Genomic DNA, 27,466 nt, shown 5'->3' with positions numbered 1-27,466 from the left:
ATCCAGCCTTCTCCAGTCTGCTGGAATTGGCACCACGGCGGGTGGGTCTTCTGCGATGACTTGCCAAATGTCTTCTTTCACTAGAAACGCCTGCATTCTCTGTTTCCAACTGGCATAATTTTTCTGAGTCAGCCTTTCAAGGGGCAATCCTGCTGACAACGAAACAGACATACTTTCACTTTTCACGTCTCACCGCCTTTGTAATTAGAGCTTCTCACCTTCGTCCTACTGTCAGTTTTTCCCACGTCTCTCTCACAGCTTTCAGCTCAGCTTTCGGTTTAGCCTCTATTGCTTTCCTCTCGCCTGTCCTCTCTCAGGAACAAAACATCAGGAACTTGTCACCATCCATCAGGAATGAACCATCCTCTGCTACCACTTGTTGGATGTGTAGATGGTTCCCAGTGGATGTGCCAGGAAGCAGGACAGAATAGTGACAGGCTAGATCCCGTTGAAAGCAATCAGCCAGACAAGCACTAGGTTTTAAGAGTCACTTTACTGACAAGAAGGTTTTTTCTGAACACAGTCACAAGCAAGCTCTCTTCCATCAAACTCCTTTTTCCCCCACACTTGACCGGTGACTTCATGCCAAATATATACTGATAAGGCAGCTGCCAGGGCCCCGGTTGCTTGGCAACATGTCCTTGGGATTGGCACGAACACCAACTTTCGTTCTCCTGGCCTTGTAGCTTACTTATGGAAATTTAACTCTTACTTAGTTCTGCACCCTGAGAACTTGGTTATTTCTTCCCTGCCATAGTCCTGACAGAAATCCCCTGCCTGGAAGCAGCTGTTTGCACCAGGAGAGAAGCCTCCATTGAAGCCAATGGAGGTTTCCTTCCTTATAAAAATAGCAACTTCAAAGGAACAATTATAGCAGAATGTTCCAAGGCATTCTTTTACATGGGAAGGAGAAAATATTTGAGACTTAACATTTTGTTGTACTATATGACTGTCTACAAACTGGCAGCCTTGTATTCAGTATTGCATCAGAATGCTAAGAAACAGAAGAAAAATCTCTGAAGTTCTGAAATCAGCGATTGAAATCAGTGCAGTGTTGAAAGGTTGAGTCCATCATCTTGATTTGGAATAGCATCCAACTGTATCCAAGCATAGATGAAAACCTCCTCCTTGAACTCAGGAGTCATCATGAAAATTTGGTTACAGTATTGTAAGAGGTGTCCAAATATATAGTGATGAAACAACTTTCCAAAATGTGTAGTAGCTGTAAAACTTCAGCATGGACGTTTTGGCAGGCTTTCTAATAACTGGCTTTAAAGTCAATGCAGTAATTGAGTTAAAGTTAGAAATAACAAACTAAATAGCAAGAATGAATTTATGGTGAATAGTTATCCTGAAAATTAGACTAGCTAACTTGTTCAATGACTAGGGCTGTGTGCGAAATTTGTCATGACTATATTCCTAAATATACTAATCATCTGATCCACACCTCCTGGACTATTGTGCAGTTCCAAATGCAATTCCTGGGAATCCACAATGAACTGCATGAGGTGGTCAAAGGGCTATCTTTGACATTTTATTTTTTTTCACAGGAAGTGGCTACAAAATGTGGATGGGGGCAGCTGTATTTCCCCCCCCCGTTCAATTACCTTGGAAGGAGTGGCATGTCATCATGTCCTGTTACTGTCAGGGGCATTTACAACACTGTTTCCGTCAGATACCATGTTTTCTAGACTGCTTGGAGCAACTATTGATTTTCAACAATTGCCTTTCAACATTTTTTAAAAAATTAAAATGTACAAGACAGCCCTCAGATCACCTCATAGCGATGTCTTTTTTCCTGTTTGTTCTTGCAAATTAATGTGGGAATGGGATAGAACTTACTTAAAAATATGCACATGCAAGAGTGCCATGAACCTGAATTAGAATGATCCAGCTATCCCTAGCAATAATCTACGACTAAATCACACAGCAAATACATGTAATTTCAAGCCTGTTAATTGCAAAAACATAAGAAAGAGTAGGTAGTGAACATAATTCTTCATCTCTGTTCTAGATGCTGTTGAGGAACCCTGTGCTGATGTGTCTTGTAATAGCTGCTGCCTTAGAAGCTTCCATTGCCACGGGCTTTGCAACTTTCTTGCCCAAATTTATAGAAAATCAGTTTGGCTATACATCAAGTTATTCAGCTACCTTAGGGGGTAATGTATTTCTCTTATTGATTTTTCAGGAAATGCTCTGAACTTGTTTACTGATCAGTCATATAAAGTCTGCAGTTCTAAACAGGCTTACTGGGAAATAAGGCCCACTGAACTCTTTGAGGCTTACTTCTGAGTAAATATGTTTTCCTCAATGCATGAATGAGTCAGTTGAGAACTGAGCTGATATATTCTGGTCACCATGCTGCTCCCCTTGAGATGATCCAGGGCTACTAGCCATGTTGGCTGTCTTTCTACCTCCACACTGGAGGTGGTATGCCTCTGGGTACCAGTTGATGGGAATCAGAAGTGGGGAGAGTGCTTGTTGCATTTGGGTCCTGCTTATGGGTGTCTCTTTGGCCACTGTGAGAACTAGATGCTGTACCATGATGGGCCTTTGATTGTGCAAGGCATGTTATCGTGCAAGGCTCTTCTTCTGTTCTTAAGTAGTACAGATCACTTGTTGGCCTGGCCTGGCTTTAATTGCTTCCAAGTTAGCCCTGGATAAGTCGGACACTAGCCTTGACTGTATGGTTCCCTTGGGTATTTCAGGTATTTGTAGGCTGAGCAAAAATATCCTCTTCAGATTTGCTACCCCATATACAGACAGTAAATTGGGAAGGGGAAAACCTTTTGATGTTGAGAGGGGTTCTGAATGTTTTAGCGAAAGTATGATTATTAATTGATGTTGGCAGCAGCTTTTAAAAAGTCCACTTTTAACCCATTTTGGATGTGACCACAGTTCCTCTCCACCCCCAAAGCAATAACATTGTTCCATGACATTTGGGTATGTGTGTGTGGCCACCAGGATGAGGCGGTACTGCAAGGAATTCTGCTGGGGACACCACCTGTGTTGGCATGCTTTTTAAAATGCATACCTGCTTAGTATAACATGTAGTCTGAGAGTATGCTAGCCAAAAGAGGAAGTATCATTGGTATAACCTTTGGTTCCTTCTGTGTGATGCTTGATTCATACATCACAGCTCAATTGGTTATGTGATATGCAGTGAGAATTTACTTGCAAACCACACGGGTACAAAATGATTTGAAGTAAATTGAAAGATGGATTTAGGAGTGGAGAACCAGTGTAGTATAGTGGTTAGAGAGCTGGACTAGGGCCTAGGAGACCATCTATGAAGCTCACTGGGTAACCTTGGGCCAGTTACTGTCTCTCAGCCTAACCTACCTCACAAGGTGGTTGTGACAATATGGGGAGGGAAAGGACCATGCATGCCACTTGGAGCTCCTTGAAAGAAAAGATTGGATATATATGTAACAATAAATAAATGAACTTCATAATTATTTAGAAATGATTTATCATCCAAGATATTCTTAAGCCCTTTTTGTGTGTTGTACCCATGTAGATCTTTCATGAGTAGAAAGGGAAATGGGGATTAGCCCTACCCACAGAACACCATGCCCTCCAATGTCCCTGCCTTCTTGATTTATAGCACCTTTAGGTATGCAGGTGCTTAATGTATGCACATCAAGGGGATGGGGCAGAGGGGTGGGGTGCAATGCCTGGGCAGAGTCAGCATCATGACCCACTTCCCCTTCTATTCATGAAAGCTTTACATGCATTTACCTGTTCAATGTATTCACTGTTTTTTGTCTTGAATTATTAATTAGTATTATTATTAATTAACATTATCAATAATAATTTTTATTTTGATCACTGTTGTTGCCTTGTTTTCCCACAGGACTTGTGTTAGTCCCAGGAGCAGCAATTGGCCAAATCATAAGTGGCACCTTAGTTTCCAAGCTGAAACTGAATTGCAAAAACATAATCAAGTTTATTGTCATTACTTGCTCATTGGCACTCATATTAAATACGGTCTTTTTGATTGCTATATGTGGGAATGAACCATTTGCGGGTGTCTCTGAAACGTATAATGGGTCAGTATCTTTTAAAAAAAATGATTTACCTTGCTAAGCAATGTTCAAAAGAATAGGAATAAGAGAGTCCTGATGGTGTGTACTCAATAGCTGCTATGAGAAAAAAACCCCAATGTGTCCAGTTCTTGGGATTAGGTGTTCTGTGGCTAATTATGCATATATCACTTGATAGCTAATCAGGGCTGTCACAACACACAGTGTGATTCATCAGTAAATCATCAGTCCTGCCACATTTGACAAAGCTCATCATCTGTGCTGATGATGGATCTTCTCTAACAAAGCAACATAAAAGCAGCTGTCCATTGTGTTCAGGCTCTCTAGATTAGAGCAATGGGTTTTGATATGATTCTGTGCTCTGGGTTTTCTAGACTGAGAAGATTGTGATAACTATTGACTAGTCATGGATGTCCCCTTTTGGGGCAAGGTGTTCAAGAAGGTAGTGGTGGTACTACTCCAAGTACAGTTGGATGGAATAGATTATCTGGACCCATTTCAGTACAACTTCAGACCTGTTTTTGGCACTGAAACAGCCTTGCTTGCTTTCAAAGATGATTTTTGTGAGAAGAGAGATGGAGGGAAATGACCCCTTTGATACCATCCACCACAGTATCTTGCTTGACCATCTCTGTGGGTTGGGAACTGGAGGTGTGGAGATACAATGATTCCATTCCAAGCTGGAGGGTCGGTTCACTACACTGATTTAGACAACTTTTTGTTTCAGCAAGCCTACTCAGACACATGATTTAGTTACATTTGTTTTAAATATTTTATTGTTTTTTCTTTGTTTTTAATTGTCGTTATGTGTACATGTGTTTTTAATTGGTTTGTACATTTGTTTAGTTCAGTTAATTTTTATCTCTCTGTTTCAGGACAGGCACATTATCAAATTTAACTGCACCCTGCAATGCCCATTGTAGATGCTTGCGTTCAGACTTTTTACCAGTCTGTGGTACAGATGGAGTCCAGTATTTTAATCCGTGTTATGCAGGATGTACCTCTGCTTCCCTTCAAGGAGGTTCAAGGGTATTGTCATTTTATATAATGGGTTACGGTTTAGGTCAGAGGTTAGGAGCTGAATCCAGCTGGCAGGCCTTATCCCCCCCCAAACAGGCCAACATAGACTGGTAGGCAGGACCACCCACCTGTCAATCACCTGAGATCATCTGACATCTTCAAACGGGCTCACTCTGATTGGCACTGAGAGTGAGCGCCTTTGAAGGTGTGATGTCAGCATCAGTCAGCTGATTGGCAATGAGAGCATGCCTTCAGCGAGATTCACTGTAACCAATGATCAGTTGTTACAGTAACTCCCCTTTGAAGTCCATTTGGAGGTGCAATTTGCACTTGAATCATATCTGCAAATGAAAAAACATGAATGGGGCTCCCTGTCACTGCTGATCAGCTGATCAGTGATTGCAGTGAGCCCCTTTGAAGGTACACTGTCACCAAGTCCTGTTTTCCAAGGAACCATTGGGGGGCATACTTTAAGTTCTTATCAGGAGCATACTTTAAGCTCCCGATCATTCCTTTGCAGCCATGTCTTTACCTACCCCACATTTGATGTCACATATGGAAACTTCCCTTCCTGTGAACTTCCTTAAGTTAACTTCTTTGGGATCCAAGCCCAATTTTGGATAATTTCCCCCTGCCCCAGCACTGTGCACTGAGCAATACTTCAGACTCAGCACAGAAGGTTTGGATTGGCTGACTGGGCTTGCCTCTCCTCTCAAAAAAAAAAAAAAAGGTAGCTCCACAAAGATATTGTTTTTTCTTCCTGGGCTGCAATTGGTTGAGTACTTTGTTATTCATTATTGCTAATACTGGAAATGAATGACCATGATGATTACTTAATTTGTTGTGCTAATATTCTTGTATATGCATTGTTTATAGGTCTACAATAGCTGTTCCTGTATTGTGAATCCCAAAATTGTCATTGAGAATATCACCAATGGAGCTATTTCTGGGAAATGTAAATCAAAGTGTACAAGCCTACCTTTGTTTCTTGTCTTTTTCTTCTTTGCTGTTGTTTTTACTTTTATGGCAGTTACACCAACAACAGTGGCCATTCTAAGGTAGCATTCATACTCCTTCTATCCTATTTGTAGAACTCTGTAAAATGCTATAAATTTTCTCATTTTTTAAAAAACTGACCATAAAAATGACTTGCTTGCTCCCCCCTCTCTATTCTTTGTTTCTCTAGTACATTTCAGAGAGGAACTAAGTTAGAGTAGACCCACTGAAATTAATGGACCTAAGTAAGTCATGTCCATTAAATTTAATAGATCTCCTCTGAGTATGCCTAACTCAGGATACAACCCACTTATATTTTGGGTGAAGGTGAGGTTAGTTGGACTGACTAAAATCTTAACTTTATTTAATTTCTAGAAAAGTATCTCTTTTTCTTTTGTTCAGAGGGAGGAATTGTCGTACCTCATGTGTGCCATCAGTGGAGTGGTCATCTACAAAATAATTTAAAAATATAACTGGCAGTATAGTTTTGAGATGTATAATTGTTGAAAAAAATCAGTAACATAAATAGACTCATGGGGGCAGGGGGAATCATACAGTTTGAGATCCAGTGTGGTATAATGGTTAAGGTGTTAGATTATGACTTGGGAGACCAGGACTTGAATCCCCACCCAGCCATGAAGCTCAATGTGTGATCTTGGGCCAGTCATTATATTTCAACTTAACCTACCTCACAGGGTTGTGAGAATAAAATGGAGTGGTGAGAACCATGTACACACCTTGAGCTCCTTGGTGGAAAGGTGGGATATAAATGTAAGAAATAATTAATTAAATAAATAAATAAGGTACAGTATGTAGAGGGAAGGATTGACTATTCTTTTTTAAAAAAAACTGTTTATATTTTGTTCTATTTAAAACATAACATTCACAATAACAAAGAGCATTGGTTTACATATTTTTGCATACATTGTAAATTAGCAGTACAGTATCCAGGATAATCTTGTCGTTATCATCCATTGCACAACAATATTTTTATCAAGCATGGTTTAATGATAATACAAAATCTATAGTAACCTGAATGTGGAAAATCCACTGTGAGGTTTTTCCAGATTTGAGGGGGCCTTGGCAAATAGATGGGTCCTCTCTTATGCGAGAGCTCCCCCCCACTGGTTGGTTTATTTGGCAATTGGCATCAACAGTAACTTAATATAGTGTTTAATATGTTTTTACAGCTTTTTTAAAAAAGATTTTTGAAAAAGATGTTTTGTTTTAATATGTTTTTAAGGTTTTTTGAAAAATATATTTTAAAGTCTGTTTTTATGATGTTTTAGAGTGTTTTTAGTACTTTTGTTTGCTGCTCTGGGACCCTACTGGGAGGAAGGGTGGTATATAAATCAAATAAGTAAGTAAGTAAGTAAACAGTACTGTAGTTCACCACCAGGTAATCTCCAGTGGGAGCTATCATTATAATTCCCTACACTGCAGCCCAGCACTGGAAAAACAAAACCATTTGTTTAACAGTGGCCCAGCATGGGCATCAGCAGTGGGCCCTGTGGGGGTGCCAGGGCCCTGGCAGATGCCTGAGGATGCTGGTACTAGTTAATGTTGGCTGGAGTTTATGGTGCTGAATTTCTGCTACATTCAGAATATCAGAGTTCATGCTAACAGTCTGGATAGCAAAAACAGTTTAGATATTTTGTAGACAATTTGTTGCAGAAGGACTTGTTTTCTGCAGATATCCCTGTATCCTGTGGAGACTAGCGGTTCCGAAATCAGTGGGGGAGTGAATCTGTTCTGGGTTTAGTCGGACAGCAACTTGGACAGGCCCTTGAAATTTCCAACTAAAACTTGGAGTGACATCAGACCCACCAGTTTCCACTGCATGTATCTCTTGCCATGTGTGTGTTTTGGAATTATGATATGATATGCAAATTGTACTTTGATGTGGTAGAATCACAGAATAATTTCGTCTTTCCTTAAAAACTAGAAGTCAGCATAGAACAATTTACAGATGCATAACTGAACATTTCCTTGTTTATGAGGCTCTTACTGATTCTCTTGTTTATTTTTTAAGACTGTTTTTTCCTTAACAGGATAGCATATTTACAAAATTTCAGAATAATAATAACAATAAGTTTCATACTTCCAAATGAGAAGTATCAAATTGAAACACAACTTCAAAAAGTAAATGTACGGAAGAAGCACTAGATTGGAAAGTTACATCACTGACATTTTCTTACACCTCAAATCTTTTAATGTCAGATGAGATTTTAGAAACCGTTTTGGTGGTGCTTTCATCTGTTTTAACTCATACTGGGTTTTTTTTAAAAAAAACTATTTATTTATTAATTATTTTATTTATATCCCGTCCTTCCTCCCACCAGGAGCCCAGTTATGTATGTTTTATATTGTTAGCCATCCTGATAATTTCTGTTGAGGATGGTATGTATGTTTATTGAACAATGAATCAAACTTTGGTTTACAGGTGTGTACCAGAAAGGACCCGATCATTTGCTATGGGTGTTCACATGCTGTTTCTACGAATTCTGGGTATGTTTTCTAAAACCTGTATACTTAAATAGGAATAATGGTCTCAATCCTATGGATCACAAATGTCCCAAGGTCCCATAGCTATCTATAGAAAATGAAGGCTTGGGGTGTGCCCTGCACAAATTCACATCTTTCCCTTTCCACTGGTGACTGGCTTTAATGTTTTGGATCATGGCTAATGTATACCATCATTAGCTCTATTCAGGCACAAGTTTAAACCATATCTGTTCAATGGATATTAAGTTGATGTTGGCTATGGAGGAGATGCTGCTGATTATTGCTGCTGATTGTGCCCTATGCAAAGAGCCCTGTGTGGTGCTTTGAAGTGCTGCCAATCAGCTAATCATTGACACTTCAAAGCACTGAGCAGAGCTCTTTGCAAGGTGGAAGGGGCTTGCAAAGAGCCTTACTCGCCTCTTTGCAAGCCCTTTCAATGATCAGCTGGCTACAGAATTTCCCATGGGAAATGCCATAGTCAAGCCAATTCCCAGGAGCTTGAAGCTGATAGGCGTCGACTTCAAGCTCCACTTTCTGCTGGGATGAGCAGCCGGCTTGCTCTCGCTGCCAGTCAGCTGAATGAGATTAACAGCAAGCCTACCTTGCAAATGCACAAAGGAGAGCACCTTAAGGCTCCTGACTGTGCATTGGCAGCTGAATTTCCACCTGCCTCTCACTTGATGTCACATATGATATCAGTTGTGGGGCAGGTGGGCATGGTTTGGGGAAATGGCCTTGCAGACCAAATTGGGACTTGTGCTGGGCCTTATTAGCCCTGTAGGTTGGAGGTTCCCCACCCCTGCTCTGGAGGAATGCATGGTTCCTCACAGAGGTCACTGATATATTCTTGCCCTACTGTGGGTGTTTTTTTTCTCTTGCTGCCCCAGATGGAGGGCAAATGGGATGGAGAAGAGGAATCCAGATCTGCCCCACATGGGAAATAGTGTTTCACAAATTAAGAATATAATGTGTCTGGAACTTACCTCATAGGAAATAAGGTGCAGTTCCAGTCACATTATATTCTTAGTTGGTGAAAAAAATAAGACTTTCAAAACAGAACAAGGTAAGGAAAGAGGTAGTTAGAGTAAAATCTTATAGTGTATGCCCAGCTCTTAACAGGAATACTTTTTTTCAGGGCTCCACCCAGTTTGGAACAGGATAGTTGTTGTGCTATTTGGGACCTTGTAAGGGGATGTGGGGAGTTTAAGAAGTTGGGTAACCAAGAACAGAAACATCTGGACCATAATCCTAATCTTCACATATGAAATATAAAATCTTAAAATATGAAATACAAATCTTGCAATTATGCCATTGTTCAAGCAAAACTATATTACAAAACTTGTTTGAAGCTTTGGTTAAGTGCCTTCTTGATTAGGTATATGAGGCCATTATGATTTATATGATGTCTCCAAATACCTCATTTTCTCTTTTACAGCATGCTTTAAGTGTCTGAGTTTGCATTTTGAAATATTTTTTGCATCATTGCATTTTCTATAGGCACTATACCTGGACCAATCCTGTTTGGTGTTGCAATAGACAGTACCTGTACACTGTGGGATATAGATAAATGTGGCATTAGAGGAGCATGTTGGACCTATAACAACCACAACATGGCCTATATGTTAGTGGGCATAAGTAAGTGTCTCTCAAAAGCTCTATATTCTAAATAGTCTGGGTCTGAATAAAAGTAAAAAAAAATTCAAACGGTGAGGAGGCAAAGTGCAGCTATTGTTAGAATTAAGTCTTTTGTTTCTCATTTGTCTGATATGCTAAGCAAATACAACATATATTCCGAGGTTTAGTTGTTTCAAACTTCCATTGCTTGGAAGGGGCAACCTAACTTTCCCAGATGCTTGCTGGAAGTTATGGCATACAAGGGATGGATGAAAAATTCAGTTCAGCTCACATTTCAAGCCAAATCAAGTCAAATTCGCACTTTCCAAAACAATATGAGAACTAAAACACAGTCTTCGTTCGAAATTTGCACTTCTTTGAATTTTGCAATGAAAACAACATACAATATGTGTTATATGAGAAATTGCTTGCAAAAAATGTGTGCATTAGTCAAAACTGCCTACAAAAATGTGTTTTTTAGGAGAAATTCACACCAAGAAGCTGGAGAATTTTCATGGGGATTTTTTTTTAAAAAAACAAATCTCAAATTGCTGCAGAAATGTGGAGAACTGAATTTAAGATTGGAAAAATGAGACACTGAGAGAATCAAAATTGACAGAACTTTCCATCCTATGACATACAAGAACAGATGCAGATATAGTATGAATATATGCAGTGCTGAGATCATAAATGTCTGACAATACAGAGGAACTATGAGTGTGAAACTGGACATCATTCCTTGTCAGGAGTGGCTCATCTGGTGGGGTAGAGCTGCAGTAATAGCCTCCCGGCAACGGTGTCAGTGCTGCTTACTGAGATGGGAAGTGGTGATGTGACGGTGAGGTTGCAGATGTGTGGGCACATTGGTGAAGCCAATCTGGTGTACCCACCAGTGCATCCACACATCCCCAGCCTTGCTCTGCCTCATCCCTCTTGTTCCAATTAAGTGGCAATGATGCCCATGCTGGAAGACTATTCCTATAACTTTGCCTCCTCAAATGAGCTGTTCCCGCTCATTGTGCCAATCACAATGCATTCTTATGCATGGCTGGCAGTGGCGTCCCTCTTCACCAGCAGAGCAGTATTACATCCCTTCCTTCAGCCCCTTAGTTGGCCAAATGCTGGCTATAAATTGTAGCTTATTTTTCTGCCTTTTAATTCATTAATTGATCAACTTGCATCTAACATCTCAATATAGGTAACTTTTTGAAATATTCAAGGAGGTGTGAAATAAATGTTGTTGTTACGTGCCTTCAAGTCAATTACGTCTTATGGTGACCCAATAAATCAGTGACCTCCAAAAGGATCTGTTATGAACCACCCTGCTCAGATCTTGTAAGTTCAGGTCTGTGGCTTCCTTTATGGAATCAATCCATATCTTGTTTGGCCTTCCTCTTGTTCTACTCCCTTCTGTTTTTTCCCAGCATTATTGTGGATCATGTCTTCTCATGATGTGTCCAAAGTATGATAACCTCAGTTTCATCATTTTAGCTTCTAGTGATAGTTCTGGTTTAATTTGTTCTAACACCTAATTATTTGTCTTTTTTGCAGTCCATGGTATGCGCAAAGTTCTCCTCCAATAGCACATTTCAAATGAGTTGATTTTTCTCTTATCCGTGTTTTTCACTGTCCAACTTTCACATCCATACATAGAGATCAGGAATACCATTGTCTGAATGATCCTGAGTTTAGTGTTCAGTGATACATCTTTGCATTTGAGAACCTTTTCTAGTACTCTCATAGCTGCCCTCCCCAATCCTAGCCTTCTTCTGATTTCCTGACTATTGTCTCCATTTTGGTTAATGATTGTGCCAAGATATTGATAATCCTTGACAAGTTCAATGTCCTCATTGTCAACTGTAAAGTTACATAAATCTTCTGTTGTCATTACTTTAGTCTTTTTGACATTCAGTTGTAGTCCTGCTTTTGTGTTTTCCTCTTTAACGTTCATCGGCATTTGTATCAAATCATTACTGGTTTCTGCTAGTAGCATGGTATCATCTGCATATCTTAAATTATTGATATTTCTCCCTCCAATTTTCACACCTCCTTCATCTTGGTCCAATCCCGCTTTTTGTATGATATGTTCTGCGTATAGATAAATAGGGTGATAAAATACACCCCTGTCTTACACCCTTTCCAATTGGGAACCAATCGGTTTCTCCATATTCTGCCCTTACAGTAGTCTCTTGTCCAGAGTATAGGTTGTGCTTTAAGACAATCAGATGATGTGGCACTTCCATTTCTTTTAAAACATTCCATAGTTTTTCATGATCTACACAACCAAAGGCTTTGCTGTAATCTTTAAAGCATAGGGTGATTTTCTTCTGAAATTCCTTGATCTGTTCCATTATCCAACTTATGTTTGCAATATGATCTCTGGTGCCTCTTCCCCTTCTAAATCCAGGTTGGACTGGCATTTCTTGCTCCATATATGGTAAGAGCCTTTGTTGTAGAATCTTGAGCATTACTTTACTTGCATGGGATAATTACTGCATTCCCTGGGATCCCCTTCTTTGGAATTGGAATATATATTGAACGCTTCCAGTTTGTGGGCCATTGTTTATTTTCCATATTTCTTGACAAATTTTTGTCAAAATTTGGACAGTTTCAGTCTCAGTAGCTTGTAGCAACTCTGTTGGTATGCCATCTGTTCCTGGTGATGTGTTTCTTCCAAGTATTTTAAGAGCAGCTTTCACCTCACATTCTAAAATTTCTGGTTCTTCATCATACAGTTCCTCCATTAATGAATAAATGTACAATATGATAACAAAAGCTATAACTAATTGCTAAGTTAACAAAACTGAAATTGCTGAAACGTAATAAATAGATACAAATATTTATTTCCCTTTTCCAGGCGCATTTTCCAAAGCAGTTTCCATAATTTTTACAATTATATCAGCTCTCTTATATAATCCTCCACCAGACCAAACTGAGGCTTCAGAGAAGAACGAAGAAACAGTGACTTCTGTACATCTTTAACATGGTGAACAACTAAACCTTTCTTAGGGATTCACACAGAAGAAAAATCTAAGACTGAAATGGCAGCTTTATACAAATGTATCATAGCAGCTGGCTCTGCTAAATATTAATCGTGTTAGTGCTGTTTCATTAAAAAAAAAACAACTTGGCAGGTGTATTTCAGTCATGTGAAACAATTTTTCATTCAAGAAAAATAACATGGGTTTGGACTTTGACTTTCCAGGAATGGAATTCCACTAACAGGATTCTTCCGCTGGAGGAGGGGGAAAAGTGGAGAGGAAATTTGCATTGCAGCCCCCTGCCTCCCCTCTCCAAATCTGCATCAGAGCGTCAGGGGAGTTTCCAGAGTAGCCTGGGAGAGAGTACAGGGGGCTGTAGAGGGAAGAGGAAATCAGCAAAAATTGCCTCCAGAAATGAATTGCAATGGGAGCTACCACTGGATCAGAGGCTCTTCTGTGAACAGAAGGGCAGGTCTGGGTCCAACCCATGGAATATTGCAGAATATAAAATAGCACTTTGACCAACAGATCAAGTATTAGGAGTCTCATTTATTTTCTCTGTTATCTGGTTTGGGTCTGTGTAATTGGCTGCAGGAGCATGTGGACCACAGCAGATTCATGACACGGGGGGGGGATCCTGTGGAAGCTCTTATTGCATGAAGTGGCCAATACATATAGCTGCAAATCATGGCAGCGACGTGTATAGACCCCACTCGGGGGAGGGCATCTATTCATACAGTTGGTACCTCTATAAGCCCACCAACTGCTTCTGTACTCTTGTGTATCTGACATGGCCTGTTGACGTGGCCTGTCAGTGAACTGTGATGAACTAGCTATTTAAGTGCAAATTTTGCTTGTTTAAATTTCTCATAATATTTTCTACAAAACAGCAGCAATACTGTTGGCTAGTAAACTATAAGCTCAAAGTACTTTACATTTATTCACACCTCTGTTTCTTAAATGATGAATGTAGATTAATGTTTACATAGCTCGCCAGGTTGACAAAACTGAGTGCCTGTTTTTAGACTTTATTAAAATGTAAGCACTTTGACTTAATAGAAACTATACAATTACTAGTGTGTCCTGTGGGTTTTGTGTGTGAAAATCCTTGTGAGTCACTGATTTTCTTGACTTCTTTTGTTGATTCATATGTTTTGTTGATTTCTTTTGTTGCTCTGGCGAATGCCTCTGTCGTGTAACATTATGTATACTTAAAAAAAAAGTTGACCATAGGACTACTAACTCAAAGCAAATATCTCTGTTAGAGAATGTTATTATAAGCCCAATTCATACACTCAAGAAAAATGGTTGTTAAGTCTCCAGATCCCTCTGATGTAACTATATGAAGCTTTGGGCTATGCCTATTTAGAAACATACCAATTTTAGTCAGGAGAATCATCTGTATTATATCAACTACTTAAACCTGCAAAATAATTAAATCAATTACTTTGCACATTTTTATGTGCCTTACTGTGAAATTAGGAGAATGTCGCCTTTCATCTATGCATAGTGAATTTTGTGAATGCCCGAACACTCAGATATGCAACATTCATTAAGTATATCTGAGAAGTGAAGAAATAATATGTTTATGCTTAGACATTCATAAAATTTAATCTATGGTCCTTGCTGTTCCCATAACATTGTCAACATTCTCTAAACTTCAGATACCCCCATGACACAGGCATCCTCAATTTTAGTGCCATAAAATGGAGACTTGCAGACTGAATATTACATGTGTTCATAAAAAGTAGCATCGGTAGGGATTTTATCTTTTTGCACCTTATTCTCTATTCCATGTCTTCCCATTAATTCTTTAAAGAAGGGTGAGAAGAGGCAATTTACATCATATAATGCCCTAGCTGTTATGAAAGGACATTGCTGGTTTAATTTATGGAGCAGAGAGAACAATTCAACAACAGTGTTACTCAATACAACTTGTCTGTTTTTATAAGGGTATCAGAAAAGTGATCTTCGGGATCATCAGCAGTAAAAGGATTCTGTAATTATGCCCTAAGATCGACAAAACAGAAGCCAGCACACGTTAGGAACTCTGCAGCATAAGCACTTGATATACTTTTTTGCCGATGCTGCTCTCAAGTTTATTTAGTTCTACATTCTTTTTTGTTTTCTCTCAAAATTTTGATGACTTAAATGCAAGCAGTTTATAAATGAGTGAAAATCTTTTTTTGCAATGCTCGGCAAACTAATCAATATTATTGTATGTGCCTTTATAATGCAAATACATCCTCAGGGTTAGAAAACATCCTTGGTTTTTATGTGTATGCTGGATTATTACATTAAAGTAATACATTACATTACTGTTGATCATTCTAGAAACAATAGAATATGTATTGATAAAGAAATAGTAGAAAAAATAACCTTTTGTCATTTTAGGCAAGCCATTACATTTATGATTACAAGAACATCTCTTAAACCAAGTGCCTTAAAGACTTCAGCCACAATCCAAAAAGTGGGTGCCCAAGGCATACATTGCAAGGGTCTCTTTTCTTTTTCTCCATAGCAATCTAGTGTAGTGCATGTTGGATTGCTTTTTAGAGCTCCCCCTTGTGAATTACGAGGAGTACGTTATCTCGTTGTGCCAAAATAAAAAGTACAATTGCTTACACCAAACTGCTTACATAAGACTGGCACAGACATTTCTAAGTTTTAGCCAGTTGACTGCAACATATTGACTGCAACATTGTTTTTTTTTTTTACAGAAATCACCGGGTTCACTTTCTGATACATTTATATGCATATTACTATTTTGGTGTATGATTGTATATAAATACTCTTCTGATTATATTGCAAAGAACTTACGGGTTTTTTTTAGTGTCAAACAGTATCTTCTAATGGGAGCAGTCTAACATAGAGTTAGGTGTGCTCAGACTGTGTGTGGTCATTATGATTTTGTTCTTTGAAGGCTTCCTGTATGCTCTTTTATATTGCTGCTGAGTGCCAGATTGTTGCACCACTTTGTTGTATCAATGAATGTATTTTTTTAAAAATAATAATGCATAATTCTATGCAAATATCTGAACAGACTTCACTCCTGTTGTGTCTAACAGCTCTGCATAATATTTTAAATGAAAAAAGTATTTATTTTAGAGAGTCACACCAAGATGTAAATGCCTTACAAATTTTATTTTGTTCAAATAGATTCCTTTTAAACATGTGAGTTGAAATAAAGTTTTTTTCCCCCAGATTCAACATTAATGTGTTGTGGATTCTGTTATTTCTCTGGATGACTTAATAATGCTGTTGGGTTTAATGATTAGGTTTAGAGTTTTAAACCAAATATGGCATTTTTTATTCCAAATATCCATATATAAGGCAAGGCTTACACAAAACCTTTAATTGGGAAGAAGTTGGGGCTATTTCCTATGCTATTATTTATTTTATTTTATTTAGTCTGCAATCCTATCCCAATTTACCTGGGAATAATTCCCACTGAATATCTGTATAAACATGTATAACCCATTTTTCAGTTGGGATTCTCAAAGTGGAGTACGAAGTTAAAAACACAAATGTGTTAATAAAAAACCCAGACAGATGGACTATTCAGAAATGAAGACAGCAGGCACTAATTATAAAGCAAAAGTTAGCTATAGAAAGCTTTTCAAAGCAATCTCAACAACACACTTAAATGGAGCAAGCTCTTGACTCTGTCATAATAAAGCTGATTACAGAGTTTAGGGCCACCATCGAAACAGCTCACTTAGCAGTAGCCAGCAGCCAACAGATTTCAAGACTTTCAGGAGATTCTCAGTGCCTGATCTTAAAAAACAGAAAGGCCTATCGTCTTATATTACACAGCAGCAAATTCATATGGCTGGAATATCACTAGCATCACTTCCATAGTTTTATGGGTATATATAATGTGTGGTATTCGACTATGTCATAGAGTAGGCCAACTGCAATTCATGAACTTAAGTTAGACCTACAATAGATCTACATTGAGAATGGTTGGGTTGAATACCACCCAATATCTTTTTGCATATTCCATAAAAAGCATGCAGTGTGTGCAGAAGTGGCTCATACTGGAACATAAGAAATGAAAACAGAACAAATTTCTTTTTAGCATTGTTTTGCCAACAGATGGTGCTGTTGATTCTTGTAATCCAACCTCTCTTGGTAACTGAATGACATTTTAGGCTTTGCTTAATTTTCAAAAGATTAGAGCAAAGAAGCTGCAACTACCATTAAAAAAAATGGTTTGGAGACTGCTAATGAGGATAATGACACATCATTCCTTGGTAGCAGAACAGAGATACTGGCTCTCTACACAACTTCAGCTTTGCATGAAATAGACTGGTTGGGGGAGGATGGAGAGGTAATGTTATTACAGGATGAGCACCTTTAGCTGATAATGCTATTTGATCTTTTAAATATGGTACTGTATCCTTTTTTAAAAAATTGAGCTTCTTTGAGAGAAAAAAGGTTTGTAGTAAGAGACAAACAAATATGATAATTGTGAGGGAAGTGCTAATATGCACTGTACAGGTTGGTAATCCCAACAGGTATTGACAATGGAGTAATCCTATGCCCAATGTTCAGTTTATGGTTTGTTTTTCACAATACCTTTGGTAACCATGACTGTAATACATATGTTCTGTCAAAAGCAATGGTCTTTTTCTGTGCCAGGACATGGACCTCAGCATAGGGTGGAATGTTGAGAATGGGAGAAGGTCCCACAGGGCTTGAAAAGCATGCAAAAAGTTCCAGGTTCAGGCCCAGGCTTCTCCATGTGTGAAACCCCGGACAGCCACTGCCAGTATGCATAGCATTATTGAGCTAAATGGACCAAGGGTCTGACTTTCCTTCCTATTTTCCTTGGTTAGGGCCAGGGTCAATGCTGGAGGAGGTCTGCTTTCTTATGCACACACTGTTAACTTTTTGTTTTTTGCTCTGTGCTAATGAATCCACTGATACTCCTCATTTTAGTACTCATACTAACTAGCCTAGATTAAAATCTCCACTTTACCGACAGGCCACCTTCAACACAAGGAAGGAAGGCACAGACATGAGGCCAAACCAGAACTAACAGAAGGATCAGGTCACACAATCCTTTGGCTCTGTCCTGAGCCTCTTTTTGTTTCTAACAAAGAGGGATTTTTTAAAAGTTAAAAAAAAAAATCTAGCAAACAGAGCAGCCTGCAGTGCAGATGACAGGGGCTCAGGAACTCTGAGCTAATTACCAGCGGTAAGTGAATTGGAGCCATTCAAGTGAGATATTGGCGAATAAGCATATTAAAGCAGCTATAAGAGGAGATGTGAAATGAGACAAAAGAAATGAGGGATGAAACTGTAATGCTTGGAAGGAAAGGTTTCTAGAAGATTAAGAAAATGACATTACTGTTGTATTTCAGTCTAGTCAAAGTGGGTGACCTTCACCTGAAATGTTTTGTAAGTCAGCTCTTTATGTCCCTAGAGCATGGACACATATCAGAGTTGGCTGCATGCATATCTCACTCTATGCTTAGGGAAGTGTCTAAAAGATGGGAGGAATCACAGCAGAATTTAACCACTTCGGCAGATAACATGCTTCATGGACAGCCACAAAGAAACTGAATTAATATTCAGACAATATGAGCACAAATTATGATGTTGTCTTATGTGAATTACTGTTAATATCTTTCATTTTATCTAATTTCTGCTCATCTCTCATTTTCCTGCCTAGCATTTAATTTGTTAGTGATATTTGCTTGGTGTCATTCTGAGCACTGCTTGTAAACGAGCATATTATATCACTTTGTCCTTTATCATTTTTGTTCTCTCTCTTCCCCTCCCCCCATCCTTACTGGATCTTAACTGAGCCCATGCTCCTTTAATTTTTTCATCTTATCCAACAATTAACCAATTACATTGTTAGAGCTGTATGCATTCTCTTAGTGTCATTCACAAGCATTGTGTTGCATGCAACATCACTGTGATTCTACCAGCATTGTGTAGACACAGTGACTGCTTAAAGTTCTTGAGATCCATGAGGAATTGGGCAATGATCGGACCAAGGCCAGCATCATTAGGAAGGCTCTGAGGTCTAGCACCTTGAGAGGGCTCATTGCCACCCACTGAGTTGTCATTGTGCAGTGGTAGCAGCAACTTTTTCAGGACAGTAATGGTGGTGGCACCAGACTCTCTCTGCTTTCCTCCTCAGTGTTGCACTGCTCCTCCTCATCCTTTTCAGAGGGAAGTTGCATGAGCAGTGGAAATTGGACCTTGCCACTGCCAATCTCTTGCTCATTGCCTGAGTAGGTGAGTAAATCCGGTGCTGGTGCTGCTGGGCCAGGCCAGGCTGCAGGAGGAGGTGGCGACCTGCCTGCGTGAAGTGCCCCCAACTGAGCCTCTCCTCTCCTGGCACCACGCCACCCAGGTGTGCTGGCTGGGGGCCTCTGCCACTGGGGCAGGGGGAGGTGGAGGAGGCGCAGGAGCCAGAGGGGAAGCCGCTGCTGCTGCCGCTGCCGAGGACCAGGCCCAGAGTGAAGAGATATGCTATCTAGGTCGTATTTCATATTCAGCCATACCAAGGGTGTGACGACAACACAGTGCACAACAACGTGGAATACATCCTAGGCAAATGCTCCATGACCAAGAAGTCCAAAGGCCAAGTCAACTTCACCCACTTTGGAAAGTGTCAACAAACTCTTGCTGGAGGGTCAAAAGGATAGGACAGACCCTTGTGAGGCTTGCATCGAACAAAAAGGACATTTTTTCCCCTTAATAATGTTATTTGTTATTTAGTTTAATTTTTGTAAATTGTATTGCTTTTATTGCTGTATTTTTATACTTGTGTTTATTTTTCTTTGTAAGCTGCCTTGAGGGCCTTTGGCTAAAATAATAATAATAATAATAATAATAATAATAATAATAATAATAATAATAATAATAATAATAATAATAATAATAATAATAATAATAATAAAAAATGGTTGTGGCAGGACTGGCCAGGAGCTGCATTCCCTGCTAACATGCCTGCTCTCAGCCTGATGGGGGTGGGAGGAGGAGCACACCTAGTGGAAAGGCCTCCAGGATATTTTCTTGCCACAGGCTGCCCCAAAATCTGGATCTGGCCTTTGGTTGGCCCGCACCACTTTCCTTTCTGTAGCCCGCAGTCTCCAAGTCCTGGCTGATTCTACTTCCAATCAATAATCCATGACACTGAGCCTGCAATTTCCTTTACTTTCTCTCCAGTATTCTGTTTTGTAATTCTACATGATAGTATTTTGTATTCTATATTTAGGAGTTCTCTCCTAATATTGTCTGAGTAGTGCTGTCTCATCTCTGCTGATAACGCACATTGTTCGTATAACTCAGGAAATCATATTGTTTAACTGACCTTTTTGGACAAATGGTCAAAAATTTGCTTTAGAAGAAGTGGAAAAGTCTCAGAGTGATACTGAATAATAAATTAGATATTCCTTTGTCAGGAAAACCTTCATCTTGCACCCAGAGGAAGGTTGCCATCAATAAAAAAGTGCTGGGCATTTTATTGTTTCATGAGAACTATTATTATTTGATAAATATTTTTTTTCAGGACCATTTTGCAGCTTTGCTTCTTTTGAGGTGTGTGTGTGCACGCGCGCTCGTGCTCTCCCCTCCTTTTCCTTCAGCATTTATCTCAGAACACATTGAATTTGTTTTTTCTGGTTCATCAACATGCCATTGGCAGGGATAGGAAAAAGAAAGAGTTGTTATAAGTAGACAACATGCTGGGGTGGGCAGAGAAATTTAAATTTTGCTGAGCCCATCATTCTGATGGGGATGCTAATCCCTTCCTCCCTGGTCATAAGATTGAACATTTGAGAAGGGTGGGTGTGATACCCCCTCCTCAGCTGATCTACTTGGATCAACTGAGAAGGTGGGTGTGCCTGTGTGTGGGTGTGCAACCTGTGAGAGTTTGCATTCTGCTATAATGCGACCTTCACAGGGTTAGCCAAGGATGAAAGTGACCCTCAGGCCACACCACACACAAAGGTTAACTACCCACACAGTTTTTTACATCTGTGTATTTTGTTGGGTAATGGGTGTATGTGTGCTGACCTAGGGATTAAATTCTTCATCCTATGCAGAATATATTCTTACAATGACTTACTATATAAAAAACTTTATACTAGATCTAAAATCTAGCAAGATACTGTACAGGGCTGTAATAAACTATGTTTTCCTAACAGTTTTGAAATGAGATCTTCAGAGGAAATTATGAGTTTCTAAGATAATGCCAATTTCTTTTTACAATGTAGAAATGCAGTTATTGCTCCCAAAGCAATAATCATACCAACCAATTGTTCCACAGATTACTTGCTACTTGATATAAAAACTTGCCTTATCACCTCTATGTGGATGTTCTGTCAATCTCCATGATGGCAGTATCACCTTATCAGATTGGGCCCCCCAGATATACACTATCCACATGTGGCCTTAATTCATACATATCCTGCCCTGCACTGATACCAAGATCTAGCCGTCTGGCAGCTTTGTCTGTGCCTAGAGGTGATTGTGCAGGGGCTGCTGCATGTATGAACAGGACCATTATCTTGCTATAAAGCATTTTAAGGGGTGATAACACATGACCTGTGATTATATGGTGAGTAGGGAGGGGGGAGAAATTTGATTCAGTTTGCATTTAAAATTCAAATCTACACTTTCTGAAACAATATGTGAACCAAAACACCACTATCCTTCAGAATTTTCACTTATCTGAATTAGGGATGGAAGGATCTCTCAGTTTTGGTTCACTTTCTCATTGCTCCAATCTTAAACTTAGTTCTCTACATTTCAGCAGCAATGTATAATTTTAAAAAAAAAAAATCCTCATGAAAATTCTTCAGCATTTTAGTGCAATTTTCTCCTACTAAACACATATTTGTATGCAGTTTTGATTAGTAGACACATTCTTGCAAGCAATTTCTCCTAATATAATGTATTTTAATGTTATTTTCAATAATATATTCATTCTATGCACACTTTCCTTTATATATGCATCTTCACAAGCACTGGTTGGTTGGAGAACTACATCAAAAATGTGAAAAAGTGCAGATGTCAAAGGATGGCTCTTTCACTTCTCATATTGTTTTGCAAAGTGTGAATCTGATAGCTTCAGCTTTTAATGTGAAGGGAATCATTTCCCCCCCCATTCCTAATCTGAATTTTACAATCCATTCTGCCACCAATACTTACAAAAATGCTTATATTAGAAAAGTTTCACATAAAAATGAATATATTAGTGACAATAACATACAAAAATGCACTATACTAGGGAAACTTGCTTGCAAAAATGTGTACATTAATAAAAATTGCATACAAAAATATATTTATTTGGAGAAATTCACACTAAAATACAATAAATATTCATAAGGATTTCTTTTTTTAAAAAAAAAATTCAGATTGCTGCAGAAAATGTGGAGAACTGAATTTAAATTGGAAAAATGAGAACCTGAGAGAACAGAAATAAACAAATCCTTCCATTTCTATTGGTGAGGCACTTTTCCCTCCTGACCCAGCCCAGGTTGAGGTGTGCTGTTGGCAAAGGAGTCCTCTGCATGTATCGTTACATGCTCACACTGATCCAGTGTACCAATGCTCAGTCCACTTTGGGGCTTTCCTGGTGACACACTGAATCAGACATCCCATTCACAGCTTAGTGATAAAGCACATCCTTTGCATTCAGAAGGTCCCAGGTTGAAGTCTGGCATTTCCAGTTAAAAGGGATCAGGTTTCAGGTGATGAGAGAGACCTCTGCTTGGAGACCTTGGAGAGCCATTGCCAAAGACAGTAGACATTGTTGGGCTAGATGGATCAGTGGTTTGACCTGGTTTACACTCCTTGTGTTCATTCACAATGGAACAGCCAGGTATTCATTTCAGACCATGGACAACACAGTCTTACTCAAACCATCAGCCAGGATTGAAAATAAGTAACAAGGCTTATATCATCACTTGTGTGAATTGGTTCCCAATGTACTAAATCTAAGGGCCTTGAGTAATCATTAGTGACAAAATGCAGAAGAATATGCTGCTATCTCAAACCAGGGAGGGTAATCTACATGTGGAAGCAGGTGCCTGCATATGTATCATCTGTTGGGCTGGGTCCGGTGCAGGCAAAAGGTGTGGCATTGGGTTATTACAAAATCTCAGGAGTGAGGACTTTATGTCCAGTGACCCAGAGTGGATGGGACTCATGCATATACCACCAAATAGTGTCTGTACAGTCAACTTTTCAATCCTGATCACCTATTGTGCGGACTGAATCTTTGTGTTCCTGTCCCTAACAAGAGAATGATGCTGTCAAAGCTGTCCATGACAGTCATATGTTAACTGTTTGTGGTGACAGGCATCTGTAGCTTGGGGCTAGTGTCATTGCAGGAAATTGGGCATGACTATGTAGGCTTGCTCTTGTGTCTTACAAACATGAGACAAGTCCACAACCCTTTAACTCTAATATGGAGGCTGAGGAATATTTGCAGGGCAGAGCTGATAGGTGCGAGGGACTTACTGGATTTAACACTTTTCCCACCAGTGGATTCTTCCCTGAAAATCCCCCCCAATTATTTTAGCCCATTTCCTCTGTTCTTTCCCCCCTCCTCCTCCCACAAATTTGGCTCTAGGTATGGAAACAAGCTCAGCTGGGGGGCATATGGCTTTGGGAAGAGTAAGTTCAGGGCAGACTCAGTGGGCACATGCAGGGGTTAAGCAGGACCATCTCCACTTCTGCTGCTTTCCCCCCCTACAAGCAACACTCCCAATTCCACATTCACTTCACTTCAGCAAGTGAGGAACACAGGAAGCTGCCTTATACCGTCAGGCCATTGGGCCATCTAGCTCTGCATTGTCTACGCCGACTGGCAGTGGCTCTCCAGGTGTTTCAGACAGGGTTCTCTCCCAACCATATCTGAAGATTTTGGAGACTGAACCTGGGACCTTCTGTGTGCAAAGCAGATGCTCTGCCACTGATGCCCTTACCTGAGGGCTGAGGAACATTTTGCTTTAACCTTGGCAAATGAGGATTTGCCAAGGCACATTTAGTTCTGCCCGTACAATGAGTGCATGTCAATTTGTAGTTTAATAAGGGACAACTACACATTGGGTGGGGGATTCTTTTTCTTTCACACTGCATCTTTAATTATAAAGATGGTATATTTTGGGACTGATTACTTGACTAGTTTGGGGGCAGCAGTGTGCTAGCTGTTTGTGCAGTAGGGAAATAAAGCTTAGTATATTATCTGGATTGTTACAGTTTGTTCACCTGCAGCAAGTATCTCATAGCTCCTAGGCTTTAGGGTTTTCTCTACCACTGAGAAAAAGAAATAGAGCAGGGTCTCATCAGGTTACTGATGATATCACACCCCAAACTTCAGATGACTTCATCCTATAGTTTCATGTAGATAGAATCCCATGGCACTCTCTAAGCAACTAGAAAAGAAAAAAACAAAAATCAAGGTATGAACGCACTCAAAACCATATTCAAATAAATACTAAAGTATAAAAAATTATAATGAAGGACAGAATGTGCCAAAATTCCCAAAGTAAATCACTTGGTACTTTAAATAGATGGGTATGCTATACTTGGTTGTTAGTGAACAAAATATAATAAAAACATGGTACAAACATACACAAACAATAATAAGAAGGTAATAACCGCAGAATATACAGAATATGAACACCAAACAAAAAAAACCACACATCAGAAATGAATAACAGCAATAAGGATGCCAATAGAATGCACACCAAGAAAACTAGATTACAACAAAAGTGCCTGATTTGCACACCAAAAATGGATAAAAGTAACAAAGGAGCCAGACGCGTTTTGACTATAGAAAAGTCTTCCTCAGTGGCTTCTCCTTGAAACAGAATCAATTTGTGCAATTCTAAAAATAACAAATAAAAATTAGCACCTTTAATACACAGGGTGTGCCCAAATAAATGAATACATCACTAATAGGCAAAAAACCTTGCAGTTTAAGAACATATCTATAGCCCACTGATATTTCTATCCAACTTTAAAAAGCAGGGAAATTGGGCAGCTATAGTGAATGCACCAGGGGAGCAGGAGACCTGACCTCCTCTCTGAGATATTGGACTGCCCTACAAAGTTGTCAAAATGCAAACACAATTTGGGTTGGTCTTTCACAGTCCAATCCACTTGCTGTGTAGCTTGGAAGAATTTGGTAACATGTGCCTCTGAGCATATGGTGAGTGGTGGCAACACATGCAATCAACTCAAATAATAGAAAGAAGACATGTGCTGTGCTAATCTTGTTTTAGCAGGGAGGAAGCAACATTATTAAGACAGTTGATGTAGTTCAGATGGTCACTTTAAATATGTCTGATTTACTTTGCAATTTTAGTGAAGTTTCCTATAGTAAAACATTCTCTTTTGCTTCTGTTTCTGTGAATATGTGAAGTACAGCACCTTTTACCATTGCCTTCCTCTGAGGCTCAGAGGCAATGACTGGCCCAAGGTCACCCAGTGAGCTTCATGGCTGCGTGGGAATTTGAATCCTGGTCTCCCAGGTCATATCCCAACACTGACCTGGGGGAGGGGCAGGGAGCGTAGGAGGAAGGAGAGGGGAGGGAAGGAGATTGAATAGCCAGGCTCTGGGCAGAGGGGAAGAGACTTTCCTTTCCTAAAGGAAAACACTGTGAACAGTATCATTTTTTAGTGTTTTCCCCACCTTTTTATTCTACAGAAGGCACATGTAGTCTCTCACCCAAATGTAAACCAAAGCTGTCCCTGGCCACATCCATACCAGGCCTTTATTTCACTTTAGGCAGTCATGGCTTCTCCCAAAGAATCCTGGGAAGTGTAATTAGTGAAGGGCGCTGAGAGTTCCTAGGAGATGCCCTGTTCCCCTCGCAAAGCTTCAATCAGAGTGGCTGACTAAACCACTCTGGCCACTGGGCCTCTGTCAGGGGAATAGGAGTCTCCTCTCAGCACCCTTCACAAACTACACTTCCCAGAATTCTCTGGGGGAAGGCATGACTGTCTCACGTGAATCAAAGTCTGGTGTGGGTGTGGCCCCCTGCTTAGGCAAGACCAGCAGCTGTGAGTCTGGCTTTTAGAACACTGACAGTTGGTTCTTACTGAGCATGCCCTGCATTATCATTGAGTTCAATGCTAAATTTCTTAAATTAATTAAAAATCAGCCAGGCATTTTTTAAAAACTTTTAAACTGCAGAAGATGAAGGCTAGAGTATGGGGGAAGGTCAGTAATAGGATTACAGGTACTCTGTAAGCATGGCTGATTTTTAATTAATTTCAACAGATTATGAGAACTCTGACAGAAAAAAGTCCAAAAGGGCTCTGTGGTTTTTTCCTCTCTTTTTAGACTTTGAACTCTCTGTTCTCTCTGACTGTTTTGTGTATCACCATGAAAATTGAGAAGGTTGTTAAGCAAGCGTTTCTGAGTTCAGGACTATACATTTTGTAAGGTTTTGTTTTGAAATGAGCTTATGGGAAGCATCAAAATGGCATGGGGGTATTTTCAATTTAAAATCCACTCTGGCTATAATATACAGCCACTCTCATGGCTGTATATTAATGCTAAAATTAGTACATAAACTTACCAATTCACTAGTGCTGCTGCTACAATTAACACACATAAATGTTTGCAGCTTTTATAAGGCATCAGAATGTGAGCCTAAATAATAATGAATAATGGTGAAATATAAATTAAAATATTAATAAAAAATTAGTATTTTTTAAAATGTGTATATATATATATATATATATATCTTCAAATTAGCAAACCTATAAAAACTCACCCACTGGTCAAATTGAAAGTATAATAAAATAAACTCATGAATAACATGTAAACACAAGCAGTCAGCAATACATGTTGAAAGAAGGGCTGGTCTGTATATATGTCATGAGTCAGCACACAGCATAACAATGATGTAACACACAATGAACCACAGCTGGAACAAGTATCACTTCCTTCTGCAAGGGCCTGATTCTGTCCATACTTAAAATAATGAACAAAGGTAACAATAAAAGTGTAGGGTCCTGATAAGATTTGAATACTAAAAAGAACCCAAGGGCTTCACAAACAATGGCTTGGAAAATACAATAAAAAATTCTAAAAACCAGAAAATATGTAAATCTATAGGATAGACATCCAGTCCAATTCCTCATTTAGACCATTTGGTATTGAAGTATCCAGCTTATATATCCAGAATAATTCCCTCCTTTTTAGCTGTTTGATCATCTCTGCCTAAAGTTTTGACTCTCTCTAAACACCAAAATAGGAGGGATTTCTTGTCATGTTTGAACTCCAGGAAGTGTTTGACTAGTGGGGCATGCATTTTC

At 39.3% G+C, this 27,466-nt stretch overlaps 1 protein-coding gene and 1 long non-coding RNA gene across 5 annotated transcripts in view; one reads left to right on the top strand and one right to left on the bottom strand.

Moving 5' to 3' along the window:
* SLCO4C1 (solute carrier organic anion transporter family member 4C1) overlaps positions 1 to 16,321 on the top strand; it is a 49,951-nt gene extending 33,630 nt beyond the window's left edge. For 2 of the 4 annotated variants that reach the window (XM_061623290.1, XM_061623317.1), the window contains exons 7-13: positions 2,015 to 2,159; positions 3,857 to 4,052; positions 4,922 to 5,075; positions 5,943 to 6,124; positions 8,506 to 8,570; positions 10,065 to 10,202; positions 13,039 to 16,321. In XM_061623290.1, the coding sequence (XP_061479274.1) occupies positions 2,015 to 2,159; positions 3,857 to 4,052; positions 4,922 to 5,075; positions 5,943 to 6,124; positions 8,506 to 8,570; positions 10,065 to 10,202; positions 13,039 to 13,163 (1,005 nt within the window). In that variant the 3' untranslated portion in view covers positions 13,164 to 16,321. The remainder of the gene's footprint in view (positions 1 to 2,014; positions 2,160 to 3,856; positions 4,053 to 4,921; positions 5,076 to 5,942; positions 6,125 to 8,505; positions 8,571 to 10,064; positions 10,203 to 13,038) is intronic. The other 2 variants (XM_061623298.1, XM_061623307.1) reach the window with 2 other exon arrangements.
* A 4,372-nt stretch (positions 16,322 to 20,693) lies between these two features.
* Positions 20,694 to 26,972, bottom strand: LOC133363757 (uncharacterized). The gene is made up of 3 exons (XR_009757790.1): positions 26,923 to 26,972; positions 24,404 to 24,570; positions 20,694 to 20,805 (listed from the first exon to the last, which is right to left on the bottom strand). It is a non-coding gene; the product is annotated as an uncharacterized LOC133363757 (long non-coding RNA).
* Positions 26,973 to 27,466: the final 494 nt, after the last annotated feature.

This window comes from Rhineura floridana, chromosome 1, assembly GCF_030035675.1.
Source record: "Rhineura floridana isolate rRhiFlo1 chromosome 1, rRhiFlo1.hap2, whole genome shotgun sequence".
Lineage (NCBI taxonomy): Eukaryota > Metazoa > Chordata > Lepidosauria > Squamata > Rhineuridae > Rhineura > Rhineura floridana.
This window is presented reverse-complemented; position numbering and strand designations above follow the sequence as displayed.